Genomic DNA, 27803 nt, shown 5'->3' on the forward strand with positions numbered 1-27803 from the left:
TCAGATAATTAAATCTGAAATGGGGCTTTGTCAGCCCTGCATGAGAAGTGAAGTCAAAATAACTGTGACATTATCTCAGTTAATGATGAAACAAAATAAAAAGGCTCCCCCACTACACTTTACCACCAGTCACATATTCCTACCACATGTTCCCAACATTCTGGAACAGGAAGGTGTTTCATAAGGACTTTAGCGATGGAGAACCACAGCATTAATTAAATAAAGTGACAGTAATTATGTCAGATCAGTAAGTCTAAGTCAGAATAAAATAATTTGATAATTTTTTGGTTTAAACACTTGTCTTCTGTAAAGAATGACAGTATTGCTAAGGAGCGGTTTTAAGTATTGTTCAGTATTTTAAGCAGACATTTACAGCATTGTTTTTTAATGTGAGAAAAGCTTTTGATATTCAGTAGCAGCGCCTGTCTTTTATATTCATTACACAGATTCAGTGCAACACAGAATCTGTCACTTTGGAAGCCTCTTGCACAAACTGCAGGTTCACTAATATCACATATTTATTGTGTTACTGTGTTACTAATCTGTGTTACAGCTTTAACACTGCAGATAAACATAAGCAAACCCAAACACAGTCAGTTACCTGACTTCAAAATAAAATACGGGTTAGGACAAGTGTGTGAATTTACCTTGCATCCATGTGAGTATTAATGGAACGGGATTTGTGAAGACAAGCAGGGGGAAGGGTATGGTTGTGTTTGCAGGGGTTTAAGGATGAGGGAAGAGACGAGGATTTGACTTTATGTTTTAGAAGGCTTGATTTATTATTTTATGATATATATTAAAACTATACTGAAAAAATAGAAGAAAGGATTTCACCAGAAGGCTTGAAAGGAAAGCAAAGAATGGAATGATAACAAAATTCTGTGTCTGACTGGAGAGAGACACAGCTGGACTGTGATTAGCTATTAATAAAAAACAACCACATGAGACCAATCCCAGATCCACCTGTTGCATTCCACAGCAGCAGATAATCATTGTTTACATTTTGTTCTTGAGGCTTCTCAGCTTCTCAGGAGAAAAAATCCTAAAGAAAAGATTTTTCATAAAACATGTCTGTGACAGAAGGGTTAGGAAGTCCTACACACACCTGATGTGAAAGTCTAGTCCCTTCTTTATTCTATTCTAAAAATGCTCTTGAATCTTAGTTTTTCACAGAAAACTCTTCAGAAATGGTAGAAGCCTGACATTTTTGAATTATTGTACTTCAGAGATATGAATGCTTCTAAAAATACTGATATCATTACATAACACACCTTTGTAGTCAACTGAATAAAAATTACAGCTACTTTATCTAAAGTTTTCTGGCAAAAAATGTAAAAACCATAGGCTATAAGGAATCAAAGTATGTTTTACTTTGGACTTAGGCTGATGAACTGGTTTAGTTTCATTAATAAAAAGGTGTCTATTAGAACAGCCAGCTTTCACCTGATACCTTAATTCACTGACCTGAGGAGATTCACTAAGCAACTCAGAAGAAAAAAGCCCAAAGATAGTCTCGGGGTGTTGTCTTGGAAACTGTGGCCCAGCTGACTACAGTTCCTTGGAGAAAGATTTCTGTATGAATGCTTTTGTTTAGCATTACTGAATTGCATTTCTCTCCAGACGAAGCTAAGAAATACAGCCAGCATAGACTGATACAGACTTATTTCTCATTTTGCCTTAGTGACATTCCTATGAGCCATCAGATCTGACCCAGAAAATACACAGCCATACCCACTACATTTGAAAAACCTTATTTTCTGTACACAATAAAATTATTATTTACAGAGTGAATGTATCTTTAGTCTGTTATACAAAGAGGAAAAGCTACCTGCTTTAATAGAAGTGAATTTGCCTTCTCAATGGAAAAAGCACATTTAAATATTATGCTTGATGAATAAACTAAACCTAAAGGACATGAAGATGCAGGTCTTGTTAGTTAAAGCTACCAACAGACCTCACAGATGTGTGCATTTCAATTTCTGAGCTACAATAAATGAGGCGGCGCAGTTGTTCTTCTGTACTTCCTTGTATCAAATATATTGAAAATAATTTCATTTATTTCCTAGTCTTTTGAGAGCAGCCTCTTAGCGCCAAGGCATGGCAAAGAGAAAGGTTAAAAAAAGTACAAGTCACATTTTTGGAAAGCCAGAGGGATTCTCCAGTTTCCATTTCTCCAGGATGAAGGCTGAAAAACAGTATTATTTTTAATACTATTTTCCAACCCTCTCTGCTACCACCTTTAATTCATATAATGTTTGCAATTGTATCTCATTACAGTGGAGAATGGCAAGTGAGATCGATGCCTCCCCTTCAAGGCAAAAAACCCTTCCTTCTGACACACAGTATTTTGTGCATTAAAGAATAAAAAAGGTCAAATTTGTTTCCTGATCTCTACACTAATACTAAAATAAATAGCAACAAAACTAGCTGAGATGTATGCAGCTATAGGACATTTGCAGAACTATCAAAACTCTTCTTTACCTACATTAATGGGCACATAGTAGAGTTCCTTCCCAGCAGCCCTTTAAACCTTCACCAGACCAACAACTGCCCTCTCCTATTATCCATCTCCAAGATATTTTATCTTATTAAGATATATTCAGAATGTCAGTCATCAACAACTCCAGAAAAATATAACTGAAAGATGAAAGCTGCATGAGCAGCTGCATATGCTGAAACCACAAACATATTCCGGAATTCCCTTTATTTGCTTCCCAGACTTTAAAAGAAAGATGAGACTTCAACCTATGGCTCCACATGTATTTTGCCATCATCTTAACTAAAAATGTGATTTCATCATTTACAGAATGGAGGAACAAACAAGTGCCTGTTTCTCTTTAGCAACCCATGTTAATATGTGCATAAGATGTGCAGCACGTTAAGCTACCAGGACTGAGTGTTGCAGGATCTGAAGGCTTCAGAGTTGTTATTCTCAGGAGCCTTCTGCTGATTATGAGTGTTTTTTCCTTATCTAGCTTGACTAAACAAATTGAGGCTTGCATGCACTACCCTTAAACCAAATTGTTTTCTTTTATCAAGCCACTATATTTTAAAAGTTTCAATCTCAGCCCTGGAAGAGGGACGGAAGGAGGGACGGAGCAAGGACTTAAAAATTCTGTTACTCTTACAGCAGTTGCAAGACTGCTGTGTAGAAGAATTACCTAGAATCTGTAAATAAACATCAAAAGGAAATTAAGTAGTCACAAAATTTCATTCTCTACCATTCTTATTGTAAATAAAAAGCAATTATATTAGAGATAAAATTAAATCTCTTATATATAAGGAACAACTCTTGAGACTCAACTTTGTCCTTCATTAGAAAATGAGAAGACATTCTCAAAGTAGTCTAAGATGCATTAGTAGTCTAAGCATTTAGCAGTAAGAAGAAACATTGAAGATATTCTAAACACAACAAAAAATTTGCTCATTTACAAAAACAATAATCCCTCACTCAGCTACAATAGGAAGGAAAATGAAATAGTCAAATTTATTACTTCTCTGAATCACTCCTTGATGATTGTAAGTAAAATCATGCTGAAACTACATTTATTTAGGGTGAGAATTTCAACATGGCTGATATGGAAATTGTTAAGAAATCTCAACATTGTCCTAGCTAACACTGGATGGGCAATGTTCATCTAGCATCAAAATCAGTTATTCTTCCTTTCAGAGAGATTTTAATAAAATTAAAATAAATTATTTTTAACAGAAAAAAAAAAAGGAAAAGTAGGGTGTCAGACTTACAATAATTGGTTATGCATGACTTGCTGATTTGAGTGCATATGACCAACAATTGCTGCTTAAAACCCATCTCGCTCTTCAGGCTCTTAGGTGTACTCAAACCACTTGACGTTATACACATAAAAGTGTACTGGAACTTCTCCCAGTCACATGCAGCTGGAAAACGAATATAGAGTTTGCTTCTAATTTTTCTAAGAAAAATTTTGACATTAGTTAATATTTGGGGAACATGTTCACAATATTAAAAATTTATTTCTTAAAAAAAGTAGAATTTTTAATAATTTAACATACTTTCTATTCTAGAGAATGAGGAATTCAGTCTCTGTGAGATTGTTTCTTCTTGGAACCTCAGCTGCATATTCTTTCTAAATAAGAAGTGAAGAATTTGGGGAAACACAGACAAACTTGTATCCACAAGGGACGCCCATTATACCCAAAGCGTAAAGCATATGAAGTGTTTCTCAGAAATATTTTATAAAAAAAAAAAAATTTAGCATATTTTAGAGTGAGGTTTGCTTCCATTCCTTTTATCTTTCATCCATTGGAGGACCATGCCTGCACTGTCTGTCAATGATGCTGTTTCCACAAGCCCACTGATGCCTGTTGACCACATGATGAACAAACCCGCACCACACTCCCCACAGTGGTGACCAACCTTTATCATAAAATATGATTTATTGCAGTAAAACCATTATATTAGGATATTAATTTTTGATGCAATAACAATATGCAATGATTTTTTTCACGTGAACCTTGCAGCTTCCTTGGAGCAAAGCCAGAAGTACCTGACAGTGTCTGAACACTGCTGTACAAGTGCCCAGAGGAATCAGCTCCCCCTGTCCTGGTGAGGCCACACCTCAAGTCCTGGGCCCAGTTCTGGGCCCCTCAGTTCAAAAAGGACATTGAGGTGCTGGAGTGTGTCCAGAGAAGGGCAACAGAGCTGGGGAAGGGTGTGGAGCAGAATTCCTGTGAGGAGCAGCTGAGGGAGCTTGGGGTGTTTAGGCTGGAGAAAAGGAGGCTCAAGGGAGCACCTTATTGCTCTCTATAACTGCCTAAAAGGAGGGTGTAGGTCTCTTTTCCCAGGCAACAGGATGAGAAAAAATGGTCCTCCTGGATAACAGGAAGAATTTCTTCACTGCAGTAATGCTGAAACATTGGAATTGGCTGCCCCTGGAGGTGATGGAGTCACCATGCCAGGAGGAGGTCAAGAAATGACCCCTCCAGGACACAGCACTTAGTGCTATGGTTTATCTGACACGCTGGTGTTTGGTCAGAGGTTGGACTCCGTGATTTTGAACACCTTTTCCAACCACAATGATTCTGTAACTCTGGGTCAATGTTGTGCATTTAACCAAATAGCTTATTAAACAATGACTGAACAGCAGTCACACCACCTAGTGCTTACTGCATGACAAATTGGCTTGTCTACAGTACTTTTAGACCTTTTTAGATCATCCCTCATTGTAGACATCAAACACTGGGTAAGGCAATCTGTCACTCTTGACAGGTAACCCTGAGAAGCATCCTTGCCCGAGAGATGTCAGTGCAGGAGAGCTCAGTGGGCTCTGGTGACTGCAGGCACTGGTAGTGAGAAGTGACAGCCTTGCAGTCAAACACCCCTTTGGTGTGCATGCAGGTAAAATGTGGCAATGCTTCATTCTACCCCATTCCACACCAGACAGGGTACTGTGCTCCTGGCTCAGGGCATTAGTCCCAGTAAGATGTGACGTCCCACAAGCTGTCGTGGGACATACCTAAAACTTAGTCCTTTCCAGTAAGGCATAAATTAAAAACATCCCACAAGTTTGCACATCGGGGCTGTTTTCAGGCAGGGCTGTTTGTCAGCATGGCCTGAATCAAAGCACTGCTAGCTCAGTCACTGCAGGTGCTCCTGTGTGAAACAGCAGCACCTTTCTGCTAGCTACCCCGAGAGGCAAACACGTGCACAACCATGTATAAAACCATACACACACCCAGCACATTCTCTGATGTGAAGGAACCATCACTGAAAAATCTGAAGACTCGTGATTTTCATTATATGAAAAAATGTGCTGCAACCTCCTGCATTTGTACCATGGTTGTCAAAATTTCAAACAACCTTTGTAATAAATAGAAAAGCAAGGACTGTGGTGATGCACTTTCACTCGTGTTGGCCATGCAATGTGATCTGCTTAGAAGAATATTAGGCCATGGGCATTCACTAAGACTGATATGCCCATTTCCCCATACACTTGTTTCCACCCCCACAAAGGAGGGACAACTAGTACCAGCTGTGAGACGTTTTCACAAAAAATATAATACTGAAATCAATTGCATTAAACTCAGTTGGACTTGTCCATAAAGCTCCAACAAATTAAAATTGTTGGGGGGCACAGAAACAAGGCAAGATTATTAAATGCTTTGCAAAGGTGGGTGCGAACAAATTAACACCTACATTTCACACCTGGTGAATTAAATCTGAATTGCAAGATTTTAACCTTTTAGGCATTTATTAAGGCAATTTTAATGCACTAGGAGTTTGCTATGTCACTTTAGATAGTTAGAAAGACATATTATTTTGTACCCAGGAGAGAAGTCCTCAAGAAAATAATTTCCAATACTTTTGAGACTGCCCCAGATGACATAGGAATGGATTACTCAGGGAAATGTCTTTTCTGTGTGTAACAGAGAGATAATTCCTGACTATTAAACTACAGCGTATTTTCCACAGTTTATGCCCTATGTGAAATGTAATGAAAGAGTATTTTCTGAAATAAATTATTACAATTTCCCCAAAATTACAGTAAGTAAGCATTCTTGGCTGACAATTCAATAATCACTGCCAAAAGCCACTATAAAGTATCATGTGCAATATTAACACCAACGCCCACGTTACAAGCTTTGACAATGTATAGAATTGCTAAGATGTACAATTTAAATAAATTTCATTATGACATTTAAATAAGAATAGCAAATTAATATTCAGTCCTCTTCAAAAGCTATGCATGAAGTCATAGACACTATATTGTCAGCTGAATGCACAATTCTAAGTAACTACTTTTGCAACTTTTTAGTACATTAGTAGTTTTGTATCAATTTTCAGTGCTTTAAGAACGTTGCATTGTTATGGTTGATTTTCACTTGTACCCCATAGTAAAACCAAAAAAACCCACCAAAACCCCAACCCATCACAAACACAAAAATTAGACTTTTAATTCAGAGAGTATTTTTGTCACAATTAATAACATCTGAAAGTTGTTTCATTTAGGTCTAATTCACCAAAACCTCTTAACAGAATTACAACAATGAAAGACCCAAACCAAACCAACCTCATTGCTAGAACTATTTCAGTCACTGTATTCCCAGACTGTACTTCAATTTGCTGCTTTTCACAAATGTGATTCAAACCTGTACACAAACAACTAGACAAAGTGAGAAGGCAATGAGTCAGAAAAGGTATACTGTCCATTACATAAAACTTAGTCCTTTCCAGTAAGGCATAAATTAAAAATTCAGGGTTATGCTGAACCCAGAAACCTAACCTATTTCGAAAAAACAGTTTGTATTTTTCAGCCAATAATATCTCCCAATATTCATCAAATGCTTCAACACCTTTCCTCATATTTGTATTCTTGCTCATTTGACATCCAGAATGCATCAGTTTGCTTCAACAATTTTAGATACCACACATTGTCTATACATTCTACAAAGTGAGTGAAAACCTGGAACAGCACAGATATGTAACACAGTTTCCTGAAACCAGCTTTATTTAGCCTAAATTCTTCCACTTAATATATGGGCTAATAAAAAGGCCCCATAAAATGTCCCATAGGTCATTTTATTATTATTTTTTATTATTTTTAAGGAGACTATATGGAAGGGTCTACCAGACCTCTTGTTGAGGGCGGGGGGGAAGGCAATCATGAAGCAGATGATGATGACATTGCAAGCTTTCAAACTGGAGACAAATCAACTACGCAGAGTTAATGCTTTGTAAATATATTAACTTCTAAAGACAAGCAAATACATCAGTTGCGGTCCAGAATTAGAATCGCCTCTTCGCCTTCCGCCTTGAAGACCAGCGCTCCTACGTCTACCGGGAGTCAAGAGAAGCTTATAGACACAGAGCTTATCTTTTAAAGCTGCGCGGCTCAGCGCGACTGCTGACATATGCACAGCACGGAGCGACAAACGGGCGTCTGAACGAGCGGGCGCCGTTACCGCCCGTCCCCGCCCGCCGCGCCCCGGCACCGCCCCGCGCCCGCCGCGCCCGCGCTGCCCCGGAAGCGCTCCCGCCGCCGCCTGCGGGAACATGGCCGAGTCGCCGGAGGAGGTGGCTGTGCTGGTGCAGCGGGTCGTGAAGGACATCCGCAACGCCTTCCAGCGGAACCCACACATGTGAGTGCGGCCGCGGCCGGGCGGCGCGGAGGGCGCGCTGGCTGCGCTCCGGCCCGTGCGCGCTCCGCGGCCGCCGGCGGGCGGGGCGCGGGTCCCGGCGGGGCCGGCCGGGGCTGGGGCCGGGCCCGGGCCCAAGGTCACGCCGTTAGCGGCCGTGGAGGCTGGCCGGGTCTCCTCCGAGCGCGAGGGCCGGCTCCGGGCGGTACCTGTGCGTCCGTGGGGCAGGGCGCCGTGCCCCTGTCCTCGGTGCTCTCCTGCCGCCGCGGCTTCTCCCGGCTCACTCCGGAGCCTGAGCCGTGCAGACCGGTGCGGCCGTAGCCCGGCGGCTCAAGCACCCCGCCGGTAAAACGCACCGCGTCATGGAAACCTGCGAGGGCTTCTTGGTCTGGAAGTGATAGATATATTTTAAAAGTTGCTAACGACCTCTCTCTGAACTCGATGTTTGGCAGTGTTAAACTCGTCGCGCAGTCGGGATGGGCTGAGCCTGCCCGGGGATCGCCAGCCCTGCCGAGCCCCGCAGGAGGCAGCGGGCTCTCTGTCTGCCTGGAACTGAGCTCCGGCTCCGGTGGGAGCAAAGCTTAGGATAGAAGCCTCCTGAATTGTACCTTTGGACGAACAGAACAGTGTGGTGAATGCCAGCTTCAAACCCTTATCTGTTGGTAGAAGTGCTAGTGCTTCTCATTGTGTGTTGTTTTGAGGAAGACAGAATGACTATGAAAACGCAAACCACAGTAATTTTTATCTTCTGAGAATCAGATTTATCCAGCAGTCTGGGGGGCAGATGGTCTGTTTTATTTTTCAGTGTTGTTGACCAGCCTTGAGACCCTGTTTTAAGTGCCTCCCCTACTTCTCTTTCCCAGAATGTATTTCCCCAGCCTTTAAGACACAAACTGGGGAAGTATCTTTCAACCTATATGCAAGCTCCATGTTGGTTACAGCAAATAAGGTAGCACATAATGAATAACAACTTCCTAATTTAAGTGAGGTGTATTTGTGTCAGCTGGAAACTCTGCAGTCTCTGAGGCAGTGGCCTATTAATCTGCTCCAGAAAGTGATAAGCTAAACAATTGCATAGAAAAATTTTATGTCACCTAATTTATCCCTTTGCTTAACAAGAGAAGATTAGAGTGAATATCCTCATGTTTCTCTAAATGTAGTAAGCAATTTGGGTGGGCAGCCAGGTTTTAAAATGCAGCATATGGACGCTGTTTAAAAAAAGGCTGCGTTTTGCCTTGAAGCTTCATTTTTAGGATATGAAGCATAATGCGCTGTAAACGGCCAGTATTTATGAATGAATGTTCTGATTTTTTCATAGTTCCCACTCCTCTGCCAGAATGCTTTATTGGTGGCAAACTTGGAGATGTTTTTTTTAGGAATCTGCTGCTGTTGCAATTTCCTTTCATAAATGCAATCTCAGAGATGAAAGTATGCTGCAAGCGTTGTGTGTGCTGACACTGATGCACTGTGACATGCTTCAAGTGAAAAAGCACAAGCTGCTGCTACTTTATCCCTCGAAGGAGAAAAAGTGCCAGTCTTGTCTGATAGATTTCTGAAGTGGTTGAAACTGCTTGAAATGGGACTCTTCAGGCCAGTGTTGGCTATAGGCCCTTTGCTGTGCTGCCTCTGTGCCTCAGGAGCACCAGGCTCTAGATGTGCTGGCTGGGTCTTTTCATGTATCTGCATCTTGTCTTCTGCTGCTGGCCAGCTGCAGTTCCTGACAGGTGGTATCCTGGATTCAACCTGTTACAGATCCAGATTTGAATTATTTTACATGGGAACTGCCTAGCTTCACTGAAAATAAGGAATCTGCTAAATGCATGATGTTGCTGTTCACTTACCATACTTTTGTGCCACACTCACCTTTTTTCCAGCATTTCTTGACTCTTTTCAATGGCTGCTTGTACACCTACCCACTTGTCAGCTTTGTGCAAACTGTGCCTGTCTGTCATTTTGGCATGTTCAAAGTAGAATTGTGAAACTTAGCTCACCCAAGTCAGACCTCTTGCATTTGGTAATAAGTAAAGGTGTGGATGTTTGTTTTGTGGGGTTTTTTTCCTCTCCTTGCTGTTTACCTTTGGTATACTGTTTGTGAGTTAGAGCTGGAAAGTTCTTATGGTAATTCACAGAGTTAATTAGCCAAGCAGTGCCTGACTGCATCTCCGTTACTTTTGGAGACTTTAATGTCCCTGTATGCAAGGCCAGGCAATGTTTAGCCAAGGACTGGGTTTAGCATTCGTACAAGAAAGACCCAGAGATAGGTACAAACTTCAGGCTACTAAGATACTCTGTTGAAAGAAGCAGATTGGAATGTCATTTTAGGTTTAATCTTGCTTCTTGAAGAGCTTAGCTTGTGTTAAATAGAGCAGCACAGATAAGGACCTTGGTTTGATACCCATTTTTTGCTTTTAGTGGGGTAGGAGAATGCTTTTTTCTTCTCTCTCTTCTCAGCTGACTGGAAAAGCAAAAGAGACCCAAATGTGTGTTTGGAGACAGGGCCACGTGATTTGCAAGTGTTTTACCTCGAGTTCACCTTGCCTGTGTTTTTTGCAGCTTGTGATATATGTTGTGATGTATGGAAGATCAAATCTGTTTTCTGAATAGGCAAATACATTCTTAAACAAGGACACTGTGTCACTTTTGATTACCTCAGTAATAGTCCAGTGAGGACACAGAACTATATTTACAGAACTAAATCAGCATGCTCAGAGTACGCAGTAATAAATTTTATTTAAGATAATTGAGTTGAGGTTTAGGAGCTGACACTGGCCATGTATCTGTAAATCTTGTATTAAGAAGACTTAAGATGGAGAATTTGTTTTCTCAAATCACGAGAAATCTTTTTTATCCTGTGTGAAATCTGAGGATTTCCCTCTTTAGCAACAATTTTCTCTATTGAATGGGATTTGGTGGAGAATTGGTGCATAATTGAAATAAAATAATGTTGCTTTATGTCTAAAAAAGTATGAACCCTTGATGAGCTGTGTTTATTTCTAAGACGCTGCCAAAGCTACTATTCAGCATGCTAGAAAAACCTGACAAAAATTAAAATAAAATATGGTACAGCCCGTTGAAACTGAAGAGCTGAGTCTCTTTGGCTTTGTTTGCTGGTACAAATGCTCGTGTTTGTCACTGTTTCAAAGCCTTACATTTCTCATACAAAGTTGTCATCTAATCAGCCTGGTGTCTGTGTCTCAAGTCGTCCCCCTGTTGATCATGTTGCCTTGCACAGGACAGTGACAAATGGGACATATGGAAGTGAGCTTATTCTTCTGTGTGATCCTTAGTGTCAGAGCACCTGGTCATGCTGCTGCAGGGCACACCTGGGTAACTTTTGGTCAGCCAGGTGCCTGTACTAGTTAGCATGTTCTGTTTCTCTTGCTGAAGCAGCAGTTATAGCTCTGTCACATATTTATTACAAAACCAGGGATGCTTGTCTTGATTCAGGGGAGTTAAACTGCTTGGATGATAGTCTAAAAACAGAAAAAATGAGGCTTTCATCATTTAGGATCTTTGTGAAAATCAAATAAAAGTATTCAGATTACAGATTTCAGCAAAGACGAGGGAAAAAGATGATGGAATGTTTGGTTGGGAAGCATTGCCAACCATTGCATTTCTGTATTGAGAAAAATAATTGTCACCTACTGGAAATAAGCTTACATATATTTCTCTCTGTTTTTTAAGAGATGAAATTGGATTAATACCCTGCCCTGAAGCCAGGTATAACCGGAGCCCTATTGTCCTGGTAGAAAACAAGCTTGGTGTGGAGAGCTGGTGTGTGAAGTTTCTTTTGCCATATGTCCACAATAAACTTCTCCTCTACAGACAGAGAAAACAGTGGCTGAACAAGGATGGTAAGTTCTGAGTTGGAGAAGTGTATGTTATGTGATCTTTAGTGCACATTTTTTATTTATAGTAAAATCATATAGTTTGGAAAAGAGCTTTAAGATCCGAGTCCAGTCATAAACCTGACACTGCCAAGTCTACCACTAAACCATGATCCTCAGTGCTGTGTTTACATGTCTTCCAAAATACCTCTAGGGATGGTGACTCTACCACTTCTTGGACAGCCTGTTTCAATTTTGACAGCACTTTTAGTGCAGAAATTTTCCCTCTTATCCAGCCTAGCCCTCTCCTGGTGCAGCCTGAGACCATTTTCTCTCATCCTGTTGTTTGTTACCTGTGAAGAGAGACTGACACTCATCTGGCTACAGTCTCCTTTTATGTAGTTTTTGGTTTTAGTAAGGTTCTCCCAAGCCCCATTTTCTCCAGGCTAAACGCCTCCAGCTCCCTCAGCTCCTCTTTAAAAGAGTTGTGCCCCAGTTGCCCTTCTCTGGGCTCGCTGCAGCACCTTGATGTCTCAGTGAGTACACATGGAGATGGTCACTGGTGTGATCCTGCTGGCCACACCATTGTGACCCAAGCCAGGATTCCCCTGGCCTTCTTGACCACCTGGGTACATTGCTGGCTCACGTTCAGCTGGTTCTGGCTGGCACCCCTGGATCCTTTTCTGCCAAGCATCTTTCCCGCAAGCCTGGGTATTGCATGGTGTTGTTGTGACCCAGGGGCAGGACCAGTCAGAACCTCATACAAGTGGCCTTGGCTCATCAATCCAGCTTGTCCAGATTCCCCTGCAGAGCCTTCCTGCCCTCCAGTAGATCACTCCTACCCACAGTGCTGTAATCCCCAAACTGACTGAGGGTGCACTCAATGCCTTTGTCTGGGTCATTTACCCTTCCTAACGCCAGTTTAACCTGTTGTGGAAAAAATGGTGGTTACTCAGGAGAGCAGGATTTGGATTGAACATCTTAAATTAAATGAGTTTATTTTAATTTGAAAATAAAATTTCTTTCTCTCTTGCCCAAACTGGAAAGGTTAGAGACAGACAACTTCAGTGAGTTGGTGGAGGAAGTGATGTTAGTTGATACAGAAGGAATTTTCTCCTGTTTTCCTGAGTCAAAAGGAAAATGTGGTAATGTGTGTATCTACTGTAAGAAATGAGTGCAGTGTGTTTCAGATGCAGAGGTACCAGAAATCATTAGCACTTAAGCTTCTTTTGCCTTTGGTGATGATACAGAGAAAAATCAAGGTCTTTAGTGGATCTTGGAGTGGGAGCATTCCTAAGGCAGAGAGTATTGCCTGCTCTTGTTTGCCTGATGGTGGGGTCTAGATTTGCTAAACACACTTTGATTTCTTATTACAAATATATGGATGTATAGTGCAAGCATTTTGGAAAGAGTGGCATGAAATGGCAGGCAAGGTGGATCATGACAAAAAGGAACCCATTTTCCCCCAGCACAGAGTCTTCCAGTGCTAGCTGTGCACCTCGTTTGATGTTAGAGTAACAGCGCACTGGCTTGGTCCTTACAATCAATTACCCTTCAGAAGAGTAGCTTAAAGAAGGTGAAGTGTTTCCATGTTTTGCTGGGTATGACTGACCCATTAACTGCATTTTATTTTTGTCTAACAGGTCATTTGTGTGTGTTTGTGTCATGGTGTGTCCCACATTCCTCCTAGAGGTTGATGACATGTCATTATGTGGACGTAATAAATTTTAGATTGCCCTTTATTTTTTAATATTTACATAATTTATTTTCTTGAATGTTTTTTCTCATTACAGACATCTTGAAAATACTCTTCCTAGGGGATGTGTATTGCTAACACAAGTAACTTCCATTTCTTCTTGGTCTTTGTGGTTTGTGGTTGGACCTATTAAGACCAGGATGGTTTTGATCACTGCCACCAAGCAGCTGCTGATGTATTCAGTTCTCATAGAAACTGGTGACTGTGACATTCCAAATTTGAAATTTGTAATGCAGATGATTACAAAGTTCAATAAACAGAGCTTTAATTCAGGGAATGTAATTAATGTTGACTGACACATTACTAAATACAAACTTTAGCATTTAAAGAGTTGAACCTATGAGCACAGGGCAATCTTAGCAACACCAGTGGTTCTCATTGCAGTGCTTTTGGAGGTCTGAGGTAGGAGTTGGTGATGTATATTGTTATTATGCTGCAGATCTTCAGCAGGAAGACTTCATTTTGGTCTCAAGTGTTATAGTAATGTCTAAACATTGAAATTTCCACACAGAGAAAAACATCTTGCTTCTAGCCAAACTACAAGCATTGAGATCTGTGTCACGTTTTTGCGTGTCTGAAACCAGCTGGTGGCCATTACCTGTGTGCTGGTACCCTGCTCCAGTCCCACCAGTGCAGGTGCTTTTGTTGTGATGCTGTCACACCTGACGATGCCACAGGAATGGTGTTTGCAGGCCTCTGCTTCCCTCACAGCCGAAGGGAACAGCCTTCATGCCCAGCTCTTCCTGTCAAAATGCAGCTCAGAAAACTCTATCAGTGAATCCTGCAGTAGCATGCGTTGTAAACTAGTGCCTGCTTGGCTTTCTTTCAAAAATGAAACTCAATTCTGTTTTGTCTCTTCATTTACAAAATGCACAGTTCACAGGTGTGTGAAGATGTGTCTACAGCATTTTCATGTCTACTGAGGTTTTCTGTAACCACTGTAAAACACAGTCAGGTCCTTCATGTTAAAACCATGTTTGTAAGGGAGTTTAGTATGTTTTACCATAATTGAGTTTCACATTTGATAAAAGATTGAGAAACTGAACAGCAGTGGTGGAGAGAATTAAGGCAGAAGTCTTTCCCAGGTGGGCTTAGAGACTCTGAGGTGTCATAAGTATGTATATTCTGTCAAGAGTTACCGTTTTCCTTTAAGTATTCTCAAAGATTTTGCACCAGATTGCTTTTGTACCTGAAAGTGCATGTTTGGAATTTGTCAGGGTAGTTGTTTTCTTTTGCATCTAGTAAAAAAATAGATTTGTGTATTACTTCTTCGGGATTCAATTGTATATTCTGTTGAAGCTTGTTATAAGTGGTGATTGCAGATCTAGTCTCTACCCACCTCTTCTGTTTTGAGTCACTGTAAGCCATTTAAAATAGAACAGAGGAGAACAACAGCGTGCTGATTCAAGTGTCTGCTTTCAGATGTGGTGTCTGGTATTTTTTCTGACAGGATCCTGGAAGAAGGAGGTGCTTTATAATCATTTATTGGTAGTGACACAGATGATTAGTTATAGTTTCTTTTGGATACTTTTAATCCGTGACTGCTCCCCATGCTATTATTTGAGTTTAGAAATCTAAATTTTACAAAATGTTTTTATACTTTATCTAATATTTTTAAAATTTATGCATGCATACTGTTATGTCAAGATGATTTTCTGAAATTGTTACAAATTACTCACAGAATATCTAAAAAACTGGATACAGCCATATTTAAAGGTGTGCTGAAACTACATTGTTTTATTTGTCCTTTTGCAGTTAGGGAGACTTTAATATGCAAAAGGACGTGTTCAGTGTGCCTGAAACTTATCTAGTAGAAAGTAATTTTAAATTGTAAATAAAAGATGTTGGGTTATGTTACTGACACGGGGGAATAGTTGGCAAATACTATCATTGTGTGCTAGATCTGTCATAAGACTTCTTAATAAAAAGTGGCTCAGAGGTTAATAAATTGGGCCATTTTTCTATTGAAAAGGGGCTTAGATGTTACTTAATTGTGTCATTTCACATCTCTGGCTCAGAATCCACACTCCATGAATCTTCATCTGTTACTTACATCAAAGAATATTGACATGAAAGAACTGGGTTCTACTTGGAGATTTTCCTTTTATCTGCATCTTTCCTTTGATAATGTTCAGGATGAAGTGAACCTCTGTGATGGGAAAATGGACAAAATGCAAACAAGTTCTGTTTAAGTTGGACTTGATTGGGTGCTGTTACAGACCTTTGAGATTACCAGAATGGTCATGTTAACTGGAAATCATGACTGAACAAACTCTGTCATTCTAAGTAGAGTTTGAAAGGCTTTTCTCTAAAGTACTCAAAAAACTGAAATAGGCCATAATAAACTATTGCATGATGTTCATATAACATGTGCAGTGGTAGTACCTAATAATTACTAAAACCGTTGTTGCAGGTAAAATGGAAAATGTACATGAAACAGTCATAGCTCACAATTTTAACTATACCTCCTTATAAAAATTATGTTTTCATAAATGTTCGAAACTGTTTTCTGAATGTAAAATTGAAACAGTAACCACAAAACACTTAGCAGATGTTTAATTTTATGTATGTTTGATTTTGTGTATATGAGTAATCCTGGTTATTTGAATTGGGATAGTCAGCTGCATAAAATTAAATGGGTGTTGAAATACTTTCCTGGTTCAGGAATTGGGTAAACCAAGGAATAATATTTGTACATTCAGGCAGCAAATTAGGAAGAAGCTTTGTGCATGTGAAAAGTATTTATTCCTTGGCAGGAAAGAGAGGTTTAACTTGTGAAAATAGAAAGTTAAGTTTGTTCCTTGAGACACTTCTCAAAACATTACAGCTTAGTGCAAAGTTAACAGTACACCAAAGAATTCCCCACCACACCCACCCCATCACCCCTTGCATTATATGGTGCTTAGCATGTTCCTCATAAGGAAGAACGTAATGGAAAGCACAGAATTTCTTTGTTGGGCATAAATGATCAATCAGACACATGGTAATATATGAAGGTATTTCACTTTTAGACCTACTTAAGTATTGACTCTTGTTTCAAAGATACCTGAAGCCAAGTCCTTTGCATTTTGAATTAATTTATGTATTGTTACTGTGGAGTTTCATGGTAGTTCATTTTGCAGTCATACTGAATGCACTAACCAGAGATCTGTTTCCATGAGATACCATCCTTTTCTTTTTCCTTCAATGAATGAAGTACCTCTTATTTGCTTGAAATCACCTGAAAATTCAGGGTGGTTAGGAGAGAATGTAGCCAAATTTAATTTACAGTAGAAGATTGTATAGTCACATTCAGTTTTTATGACATAGTTAAAAATAAGTGTAATACATAAATCTACAGTATACAGTGCTTAAATGCAGGGATGCAAGAAAATGTTTTGGTTTTTGCTTTGTTTTTTTTTTAAATTGAATTAGTCTTAAAACTTCAGTCTGAGGCACTTTGCAATGTATTTAAAGTGTTTTCTGTACAGTTTAATAGGGAGTACTTTTGTAATCCTCATTCATAGCTGTGGTGTTTAATTTTGTAGCTACAGGTTTTTTTATAGTGTATGTATTTTTTGTAACAGGATGATATATGGCAGCCATCTGCAGCTCAGACTTGTTCTAAAATAGAAGGGTATATTTTTACTTTTCTGTGGTATTTAAAAAAACTTTGGATTTTCTTTGAAGAATTCTCTGATTCTCGTATATAGTGTATGTGGTTAAAATCACTAAATACTCAAGGATTTTATGTTATGATTTTTCCTTGCTCAGGGCATACTCAATTCATTATTTTAAATAATGAAAAGGGAGGATGTGGCAGATCTTGCTCCCTCTTAAATTAACTGTTAATTAATGTTCTCTCATTTCTGGAATAAGAGCAGTATTTTACAGAGGTACTGCAGCCCGTAGCAGAAAGAACTTGACAAATGGGAGGGAGTAAGGGACTGCAGAGAGATCAGTTCTGTGGGCAAATCATTACTAATCTTAATGTCTCCTGTTCCATCATTTTAGAGCTAATAGACATCACGTGTACCCTGCTACTGCTGAACCCCGACTTCACCACTGCTTGGAATGTGAGGTATGTTGCACTCAGAAAATGCCATCAAAGGGCCTTACATGAGTCAGCTGAAAGCTTTGTTTCATGTGGTTGTTAGTGACTCAGCAAGAACTTGTCAATTAAAGTGCTGAAGGAATGTTAAAAATCTCTTCTTTCCTATATGTTGCAGATAGTTTGAGACTGCCCTCTTTTGCTTTTTGTTGGGTTGGTTGTTTTTTTTTTTTTTTTTTTTTTTTTTTTTTTTTTTTTTTTTTTTTTTTTTTTTTTGTTGGTTGGTTTTTTTAATTGAAGGCTGATGATTACAGTGCTGCATATGAAGGCGTGTTTACACCACATTTTCAGGGTGTATAGGACTGAGCTACCATTCCTATTTCCTCCTGCAGTTAATGAGTGCAGTGCTCAGCTGGTGCCTGCTGTGTGTATTCACTGTGCTCACTGCTTTTACCTCTCTGAGTTCTTTTGAGATTCCAGCTCAGTTTGCTGCCACTGCCAGTGTAGGCTATCAAAGCTCAGTAGATACACTGCAAGAGAGGGGGAGAAGGTGTCTACCCTTTATTTCAAACACATTTCCCCCCTCCCCTCTACTTTCTTGTTGAGTTTAGCATAGTGTCATCACTGGTCAACCTTCAGAACTTGTCCGGGAGTCATAATGGAGGAGGAGCAGGAATTTACCTCTTGCTCTTCAGGAGGTGCAGAATCAACAATTCCTTACAATTTTGTTATCTTAGAGCTGTTTGTAAATTTCAGAGTTGGAGGAATATTCTCTTTCTGCTGCCAAGGTAAGACTGGAGACAGTCTATAAAAGCTATCATTTCAGGAGGGCTGGAGGGCTGACAAAACTCTGGTAGTCTCTAGGAGTGCATTAATGGAAAACAGACCTCCTGTAGTTACAGTGCACTTTTGCAGGTGGTGCATTAACAAAATGACCTAGAAAGATGATGGCTGCATCTAGTTTTCAGCCCTAGTTATGACAAATTCAGCTTTTTCTGTTTTCTTCTTTCACTGCTGATATGGTTCTGAAGGAATCTGCGGTGTTCTGTGTCTTTCTATCTCTCAGGTCTAAAAAAGGGGGATGAATGTGATAGCAAAGGGTTTAGAGTCATGAAAATGTATAACTTGAGTAGCTGTGAAGTGTTAAAATGGAATTAGGAGCTTGTGTAAGTACTAGAGCTGCTACAGTAATCTCATTTTATGGTAGTTCTAATTGGTTTTTGGTTTATGTTTTGTGGGATTTTTTTTATTGCACATGCATTCATCCTTATCAGTCAGGCTTTTTTGTGCCTGACAGCTGAAAGAGTTAGCTTTTATGTGCACGAGGAGAGTAGCTCAAAGATGTAAATGAAATTTAAAATGCTAAGGAATATGGATGAGGATTGTTTTATGATGTTTATGATTTACCAAAACATACAAATTACTACAGAAGTGGGTCTTATTCCCCGAATTATTGACTAGTGATCTAGGAGTCAGTCTGTCTTTGAAGCTCTGTTTAGCATCCAGAGAGATCTTGTTACACAAGCCAGTCAGTATCTGTGGAGGTTACCAGCGAGCCCGCTCAAGCAAAGGAGCTGCTTTGCTGGCTCTGACCCTTCACTGTTCTAGGCTTCTGCCAGGAGTTTGCTGTATTGAAGGGGAGGCACTCTAGTTATGTTGACATAAATTTCAGCTTCTCTTTGAAATTACAGATCAGGCTAGCCAGATGTGTGTCTTTGTAAGTCACAGAGTAGAGGGCTGACTGTGTTCTGTACAGATGCTGGTGATAAATCCATATCCTGAGGTAGTCTGAGCTGAGAATTACTTGTATGAGACTTGCACTCTGCTTGCAGAACATGATGATCTGTTGTGGGATGATTGGTTTCTTGTTGCTCAAACAATGTTTTTCATGCCAGGTTCATCTTTCATTCTCCATACACTGAATCAGTGCTTTATTTTGAGGGGGAAAAAAAGTATTATAGACTCTTAAGTAGCCTAAAAAATTAAAAAGTGTTCTAGTTGATTACTGAATAGCAGCCCTGCACATAGTGTGTTTCTTGTAATTTATTGACTTTTCTGTTGTAGCCTGGGATAATCTCTTTTTCATATGTGGAATTCTACTGAAAGCTTCCGAGATAGTGGTTGACTCAGAAGATATAGGAAGAGAGAAAAGGAAATCCCTTCCTAGGAAAGGACACAGAACTTGGCAGAGCCATGTCAGAAGACTTGAATGGTTTTGTGGAAGACAAGTGGGCATTTTAGCTCAGCTGACAATCACAGAAGGCCTATCTGAATAATGAAGCACGGGAGAACACAGAACTTTAGACTTGTTATCTAGGCCATCTAGGACTAGATGGTCTGCCGTGACTTTGTAGCTATTCTGAACAGCTCTAATGTGCCTACTACATATGTTTGTTGTTCATTTATTTATTTATATTAATTAGAAGTGACTGGAAAGTTACAGAAGAGCAGAGACTATAACCTAAACCCTGGGACCCTGAGCAAGAGGTAATTATATGGCAGAGAAAGACTTTCTAAAGAGTAATGTGTCACTTCCTAGGAACTGAGAGAGAAAACCCTGTTATACTGAATGGCAAAAGAGATATCTCCAGTTGTTAATTCTAAATTCAGTCAGCTTGTGTTTTTAGAAGTTGAAAAGTCTTGCAAGTTAAAATGACCAAAATTTTTATGGAAGTGATTGTAAAGGAATTTTTATAAATGCCTTTGTTCTTCCTGTTATACTTCCTGGGATGTACAACTGATGAACAGACATTAGGTAACAAGATGATCTGAAAAGTCACATTTTGCTTTCAGATGTGAATGACTTCAAAGGTGTTAGCATAAGGCAAGTAAAAATTATTCCAGATTATCTTTTATGGAAGCTATAATCTGTAAGGCTGAAACATTATCCATGATCCACGTGGCAAGAAAGTAAGCTAGAAATTATATATCCCAAGCTGGATGTTAGCTGAAATAGCTTAGAAGAGGTTTATGTTTGAGTGTATGGTACTTCAGTCATACTAGTTCTTGCATCCTTGGTGAATAGGAGAATCTCTCATTTGAAAATCATTACAACTAAAAACAGCTTTTCTGCTACAGCAGTTAAGGTGGATCTTGTCTGTTCTGTTCCTCAACTTTGCAAAAGAGGAAGTTTTAAACGTGTATAAGTGTGAGGCTGTTTACTTAGAGTGAATGTTTTAGTATAGAAATAACACTTTCTTCACTGAAAGTTTAGGTTTTGGAGGGCAGGTGGCCTGGTAATCTAAATCTTTGTTAAATATGTACACGCATTTGTTTTAAGTATCAGACTGATCTAAGCTGTATTTTCATTGGGTCTGTGTGGTAAGTAATTTTAACCAAAATGTCACCTTTGCATTGCAGTAATGAGGCAGTTGTTCCACCTGCTCCTGGTGGAACAACTGAATGTTTATTTTGCTGCTTTCCAAATGTGAGTGTGTTGGAGCAGAATGGTCTGGTCAGTCTGCCACTTCTGGTTGGTATATCTGAACTGCCCGCTAGAAACCATCTAAAAGCATCCAATCCAAAGCATGCTGGAGCTTGGTTGAGATAAAAGCATGTTCCCCAGTATCTATCAGAAGCAAAACTTCCATAAGGATTTATACATTCCTCACTCTGCTTCCATTTTAAATATTTGCTCACTGTCACTGTTGCAACCATTAGCTTCTGACTGTGGTTATAAGTTTCAATTACAGCAGCACAAAGCCAAAGTACCAGATGCAGTCAGTTTCCTATTAAAAATTACCAACTCAGACAGAAAATATGTACTCACAGAAAGGAAATATGTCAATTTGTTTGTGAGACTCGCATAACTTCAGGACAACATAATGTTTTCTGCGTCAGACTGCAGAGGAGTTTTGTGTTCTTACTTGAAAGCAGATCTTTCCAGAATATATTTCCTCCCCTCCCACTGAGGTCTTTTGGTCAGAGAGTTGATCATCTGCTCCTCACTTACTAGTGCCATGCCTATCATTATGGTGAATCAGGAATTATTAGAAAAAGCAAAACCCAAACCCATGCCAAAATTGCTTCTTCTTCTTCTTGCACTGTCAGTTTTTAGTTGTGACTTCTGCAGGTCCTGGGAAATGTGTGTTTTCTTTCTGCAGATTGTAACTTTGGAATTTACTGTATTTTACTTCAAAGCTCTATCTACTAGGTTGGAGAATAGGGTGTGAAGACTAATGCCCTTGGAGTAACCAGTGGTGGGTGATGTCTGCAAACATGCTTAGGACAGGCAATAAGAGTTATAAAGCTAGAAGGAAGAGAGTAAGGGGTAGGGAATTCTGTGCAAAGAAGGTGAGGAGGCCAAGTACAGATTTTTATTTTGCTCTTTCTGTGGGAGGTATTCTTGTAAGAGTTGTGTTGGATGAACATTGAGTTTTGTCAGGGCAAATTTTCAGGTTTTTTTAACCAAAGATTGCTTTACATTGTAGTTACATGTAAGTAAACAGAGCAATTGGATCCTTTTTGTTAAGTTCGTAAAACATTCTACACAGAGAATATTTTCCTTTTTCTTATAAATTTAGGGAACCTTGACACTGTATCTTGAACAGTATTTAAAAACTAAAAGTGTGGAGGAGGAGGGCTATGTGTAAGAGTATTTACAGATGTTCACATGATCTAAGGGCTTAATTTCATGAAGGGATGTTTGTTCATATATGTAACCCTGCAGGTAGTTGACTCAATAATTTCTAGGTAGATTTGAGAACTAATAGGTTGTATGTATTCAGATTAAGTTCTTTGTGCACATATGTATAGTACCTATGTATGTGTAGTAGAATGGATTAATACATTAAAGGGTTTTTAAACTCTTGTAGTTTGACAGTTGAAGGTCTGTTATGATTCAAAGGAAATGCCATGCAATTTGTTATTGGGATTTGTATTCTGTTTTCAGGTTACTACTTTTATTCACACAGATTTATTTTATCTTTTGTAGGAAAGAATTAATACTGTCTGGCACTTTAAATCCACTTAAAGATTTGCATCTTGGAAAACTGGCGTTAACCAAATTTCCAAAGAGTCCAGAAACATGGATTCATAGGTTGGTTTCCTTTGCCTTCTATTGACTCCTGAAACAATTTTACTAGGGTTTTTTTATTTCCTGTTTTTTTATTTCCTGTTATTGGGTTGAGGAGAGTTATAGATGCAGGAGGACAGCTAGAAATATATCAGAATCTTTGAACCAGTCATTGCAGAATTCTGTGCTTTGGCTTTTGAAGCTACCTGTCTATATTCTGCACTTAGAATTGAAATCATATGTACCTTTTCTGCTGCATACTTTTTAAGTAAACTTTGGAGGGGGAATAAATTTCCTTAGAGGTTTATCATGGCTTGCAGGCCCTAAAATCCTCAATCTGAAAATTATGATTCCATCAGTTGTAACTGTTTGAGCACTGTAGGTTTCTCCTTTCCCTCAGATTTACTACTGTATTGTTTGTCTACATTTCAGAAAATGAAGATTCTGTTAAAGCCAACCTTTGTAAATAAAGCTGGGTTTTTTTCCATTCCACTTCTGGTCTTTTTTGGTTTGCTGGATTTATTTTTATAATTTCTAACTTAAACTAAATCATTCAGTCATGTCTACTGGATATTAAAATAAGAGATCACATATTTGGAAAACTTAACTCCAGAGTTACTCAAGTTCACAAAGCTAACTGTCTCAGTCCTGACTGACCATAAAATGCCTGTATCAGAGCCAAGTGAAGGATAGATCCATTGCTCCAAATAAAAAGCTATGTCAATCTTTTATAGATAGCCCAGAAGAGATTTAAATGTATCACATTAGGAAGCAGTTTGCAATGTTTGTGTTTAACATGTCGATCATTAGGACAGCTGTAAAGTTGATACTGCATTAGAGACTTCATACTTTATAAAGAATGTAAAACTTACTGACTATATGAGAATTTTTGGAAGTGGAAGTTGTTGGTAAACTCTTGTTTGTCAGTGCATGCATAAACTTAAAAGTCTCAAACCTAGTAATCAATGGCTGGAATATTCCAAGGTGTTTCATTGATACAGCAACAACAATAAATTTCTGCAGCATCGATTTTTAATTTTGATGTTCAGCTTCTTTTCATGCTACTGACTTATGCTGCTTGATGGCTTTGAAACAAAAGTTTGTAGTTAGAATGGGAAAGAATCTTGCAGTTTGTCATAGTTTACCTTTTCTACGTGGTAGCCAACACCAGAAAAATAGAATTATTTTTGCATATTAATACTTCTGAACCTGATGCCGTCCATATCATTATGATGATCAATATGTTTTTATCAAAAAGTCAGAATGTTAGGTTCTTTATTTACATTTTAGAAATAATAAAAAATTCTGACTATAATTTCCATGCAAATGTAAATTAGGAGTATTTTGATAGTGTCATAATTTGTTTTTCTTTCTCTTTCTTGCGTACGTCAGAAAAGGTGTATTTTAGGATGATTGCACAAATGTTTGGCTTGGATTTGGATATGCTGACCATGATTGATACATTTTAGAAAATAAGATTCGCAAAAATACTTCTCTGCATCAGCATAATGATTACTTTTGGGTTTCCTATTCCTCCATGGTATTAAATCTCAGACAGATGATGCAAAAACCTATAATGGCACTATGAATAAAATTCAGTAAAACATAACCAAATTGTTTTTTTCTTATTCATGGGAGATACATCACTGAGGATGTCAAATAGCTGATATTCATTTTGTCAGATGACCTCCTGCTTTATATTTTAGGGGTTCAGATATATCTTGTGCATATACAGTCAGTATATCTATTGATTGTGCAGTTGTCACTTAACAGTCCTTCATTTGTTTGTTGTCATTCCAGGAACTGTAAGAGCAATAGTAACATGCAAAAGTGAAAGTGACTCCAAGTTAATGGGAGTAAAATTAATGCAGGAAATAGAAAAAGACAAAAAAAAAAAAAAAGACCAAATAATACCATGATATTCAACAGGTTCCAGAAATATATTTTAAATCTTCTGAGGTTGTGGTTGCCCTGTCTAGAAAGTAGCTCTAATTTAATTTTATGGGGTTTTTGATGCTGTAGCCACAGAGACCATAAAGTCTGTATATTTTCACTCTTTCCTGCTTGTGTAATTTTTGGATTTCCTTGGCTTATAAAGCCTCCTTGTTTTAAGAAACTGAAATAATTACAGAGTAGAAGTATTTTGTCTTTATGGTTTTACTCAGATGTTGGTGTTAATGAAATAATACATATCTTTTGTTAAGAGTGACATGCTCATTGAGGTTTTTTTTGCCCAGACAATTTTTAAATTTTCCATTTTTCTCATAGCTGTGGACTGAAATAAAAAAAAATACAAAAGGTGATGTTTAGATCAACAATATTTTTAAAAACTGAAAGTTAACTCTTCAAAATTACCACATTTCATAAAATACTCTTATAGAACAGTCAGAGCATGGTTTGCTTAGTTGTACATCTTTATTTAGAACAAATGGTGTATAGGAAGAAAGGGTTCATACACTACTTGTAACTTTCTGCTGAGAAACACACTCAGTTTAAAATTGCATTCTTATAAATTATCTTCAGTGTTTTCTTCCAATACTTTGTTCTTTTTTCATAACTGAGTGAAAAAGATACAATTTAGATAAAACCCACCAGTGAACAAGCATATTGTGAATGTCTTCAAATGGGAGAAAAAGCAGATGAGTTAACAATTTTTTTTAATACATGGTTAACTTACCTATTTTTATATGCATATATATATATATATATATATATATATATATATATATATATGTAGGTATATAATTCTACATATGGCTTGCAAAATAGAATTCTCTCTTTCAAAAAGTTAATTTATTACTTTTATTTTGCTTATTGATTTCTTTTAGCTTGGAGTTAAAAGAGATTTTTACACCTTTGAAAGTGGCAATTCATTGGTTTTGGAACCAATGTGAGCCAGCACAAAACAGGGTAACCTCCATGTTGCACACCAGAGGATGTCAGTCTCTCCAGAGCCTTCCACAGTGGACCATAGCAATTCCATTGGCATGGGCTGTTCTGTGGAAATTTACACATCTATAATCTGGTTTTGTAGAACCCTTTTGTGTCAGGGCTGCAGATGCAGCATTGAGGGTGCCTCTAAAAATGCTACTAAAATTTTGTCCGAAGTTAAACAAGAAAAACAGAACGTCTAGGAATCCATGCTTATCTTAGACACATGAAACTAAATGTGTGTAATCATCAGCAGAAACATTTGTTTTGTTTATACCTATAGCCCTTGAAACCATAAGCCTTTTGGGCTTTGCAGCTGCTGGTGGTGTACAGAAACCAATTTGATTTGCAGTACTGTCAGATGTGAAAGACACTAAGCAGAATTAATTTTTAATTAAATCACTTCTTTCTGTCTTGCTTTGGCTACTTTATTTTTAGTTCTGTGCAAGACTTTGGAAGAGGAGAGCGTTAGAAATTTCATGCACCCGCTGCTTGGATTCTTTCACAAATTTTCTGTTTCCTTCAGTTTTATTTTATAATGCTGTAAGTAGCCATGATCACTTAGAGTGAGCAAACTGATGCAGCTGTGTTGGGAGTGGGAGTGCGGTGGTCGTGTCATAGTTTATAGCATGGCAAGCATTCAGATGGTTGTTTACTACTCACTCATTGCCTAGCTACAGTATATTCAGAGAGTAGAAGTATTGGAAAGGTTTGATTTCAGCACATGAAAAACCATCTTTTTCTCTTAAAACTGCTCTCTCACTTACTAACACTTTACATCGTTTAACCAGACGATGGGTGCTGCAACAGCTAATTCAGGAAAACTCCTTGCCCAGTCTTGCAACTAAAGGAAACCTGGGAGCAGCACCTGTGGAGAGGATTCACCGACTAGTGCAGGAGGAAATGAATGTCTGCTCTGAAGCTGCTGGGAGATATCCAAGCAACTACAATGCCTGGTCCCATCGCATCTGGGTTTTACAGCACTTGGCAAAGCTCACTGTCAAGGTATAATGCAATAGTGAATAAATTCTTAAATTTTCTTCTCAAAAAAGCCAAATAATGGTTTGCAAAGCAGATTTATAACATGAATGAAGAGTACCAAGTGAAGTTATCACAGTTGTCTCAGAACTCTGTAATGTGGATCTTCAGATGCCAGACACTTGCAGATGTTCAGCTTCCTCAAGTGGTTCTGAACCTGCTCTTTCCTTACAGTGGGAGGGAGGTGGCTTCCCCACACAAGAGTCTACAGGATCAAGGACTAGAGGGAAGTGGGAGGGAGGCCTGACTATCAGTGAAGACTGAGACAATGAACTTGGTACTTCATCCTTTTCCATGACAGTTGCCACCAATTCTTGTTTATTAGGGAGCATACACTCTCCTTGGTCTTTTTTTGTGACCTGTGTACTTACACAGTCCCTTCTTGTTATTTTTTGCACCTCTAGCCAAGTCCTGTCCAGCTTTACCTTGGCTTTTCCATTCTTTAGAGGTTTTTTACTTGCTTGATGTCTCATGTAACACCTTTAGCAATTCCTGTGTTTGAATATCTGAAAACTGTGATAAATTTCAGCAAGATGCAAAACTGGAATCATGCTGAAAAATTGACAGATAAAACAGTCACTGACTCTACAGCCGTTTAGTTCTTGCAAAGGTGCTTGAAATTAAGGAGTACCTGTATTATTTAGGGCTGTCTTTCTGCTGTAATACAAACTTTGCCTGTAGTTTGAAATGTGTAAGGAAGCAGAAGCCCAGAAACATAAATTATATGTTGAATTATCATATAACTTCTCAAAACAAGTTTATCATTAACAAAGCTGTTGACCTGCTTTGGAGGATTTCAAGAGGTATGCTGTGTAATAGGATTTAGGTTATTCTTTTCCCTTTGGTTTGATAAACCTTATGCTACTGCAGATTGAATATCAGCTCAAGCTCTGGGAAGAAGATTTAAAATGCTAGAGAAGAAAGCTTTAGGAAAATTTACTCAAAGGATATAGATGTTTTTTCTTTCTTAACACTAGACAGTGAAAAACATTATCTTCTTTCAATATAGAAATTTCAGTTTGTTCTAGCTGCAGAATTTGAATGGCATTAGCAAGTTTACATAGTGTTTAAAGAGTGTTCATTGACATA

General features: G+C 38.6%; 1 protein-coding gene across 2 annotated transcripts in view; it reads left to right on the top strand.

The window, feature by feature from the left end:
* Positions 1–7990: 7990 nt before the first annotated feature.
* The window catches only part of PTAR1 (protein prenyltransferase alpha subunit repeat containing 1), a 32724-nt gene continuing 12911 nt past the window's right edge, over positions 7991–27803 (top strand). For both annotated transcript variants that reach the window (XM_050986818.1, XM_050986817.1), the window contains exons 1-5: positions 7991–8121; positions 11803–11972; positions 17695–17761; positions 22665–22769; positions 26468–26681. In XM_050986818.1, coding sequence (XP_050842775.1) covers positions 8036–8121; positions 11803–11972; positions 17695–17761; positions 22665–22769; positions 26468–26681 — 642 coding nt within the window. In that variant the 5' untranslated portion in view covers positions 7991–8035. The remainder of the gene's footprint in view (positions 8122–11802; positions 11973–17694; positions 17762–22664; positions 22770–26467; positions 26682–27803) is intronic.

This window comes from Serinus canaria, chromosome Z (assembly GCF_022539315.1).
Source record: "Serinus canaria isolate serCan28SL12 chromosome Z, serCan2020, whole genome shotgun sequence".
NCBI lineage: Eukaryota > Metazoa > Chordata > Aves > Passeriformes > Fringillidae > Serinus > Serinus canaria.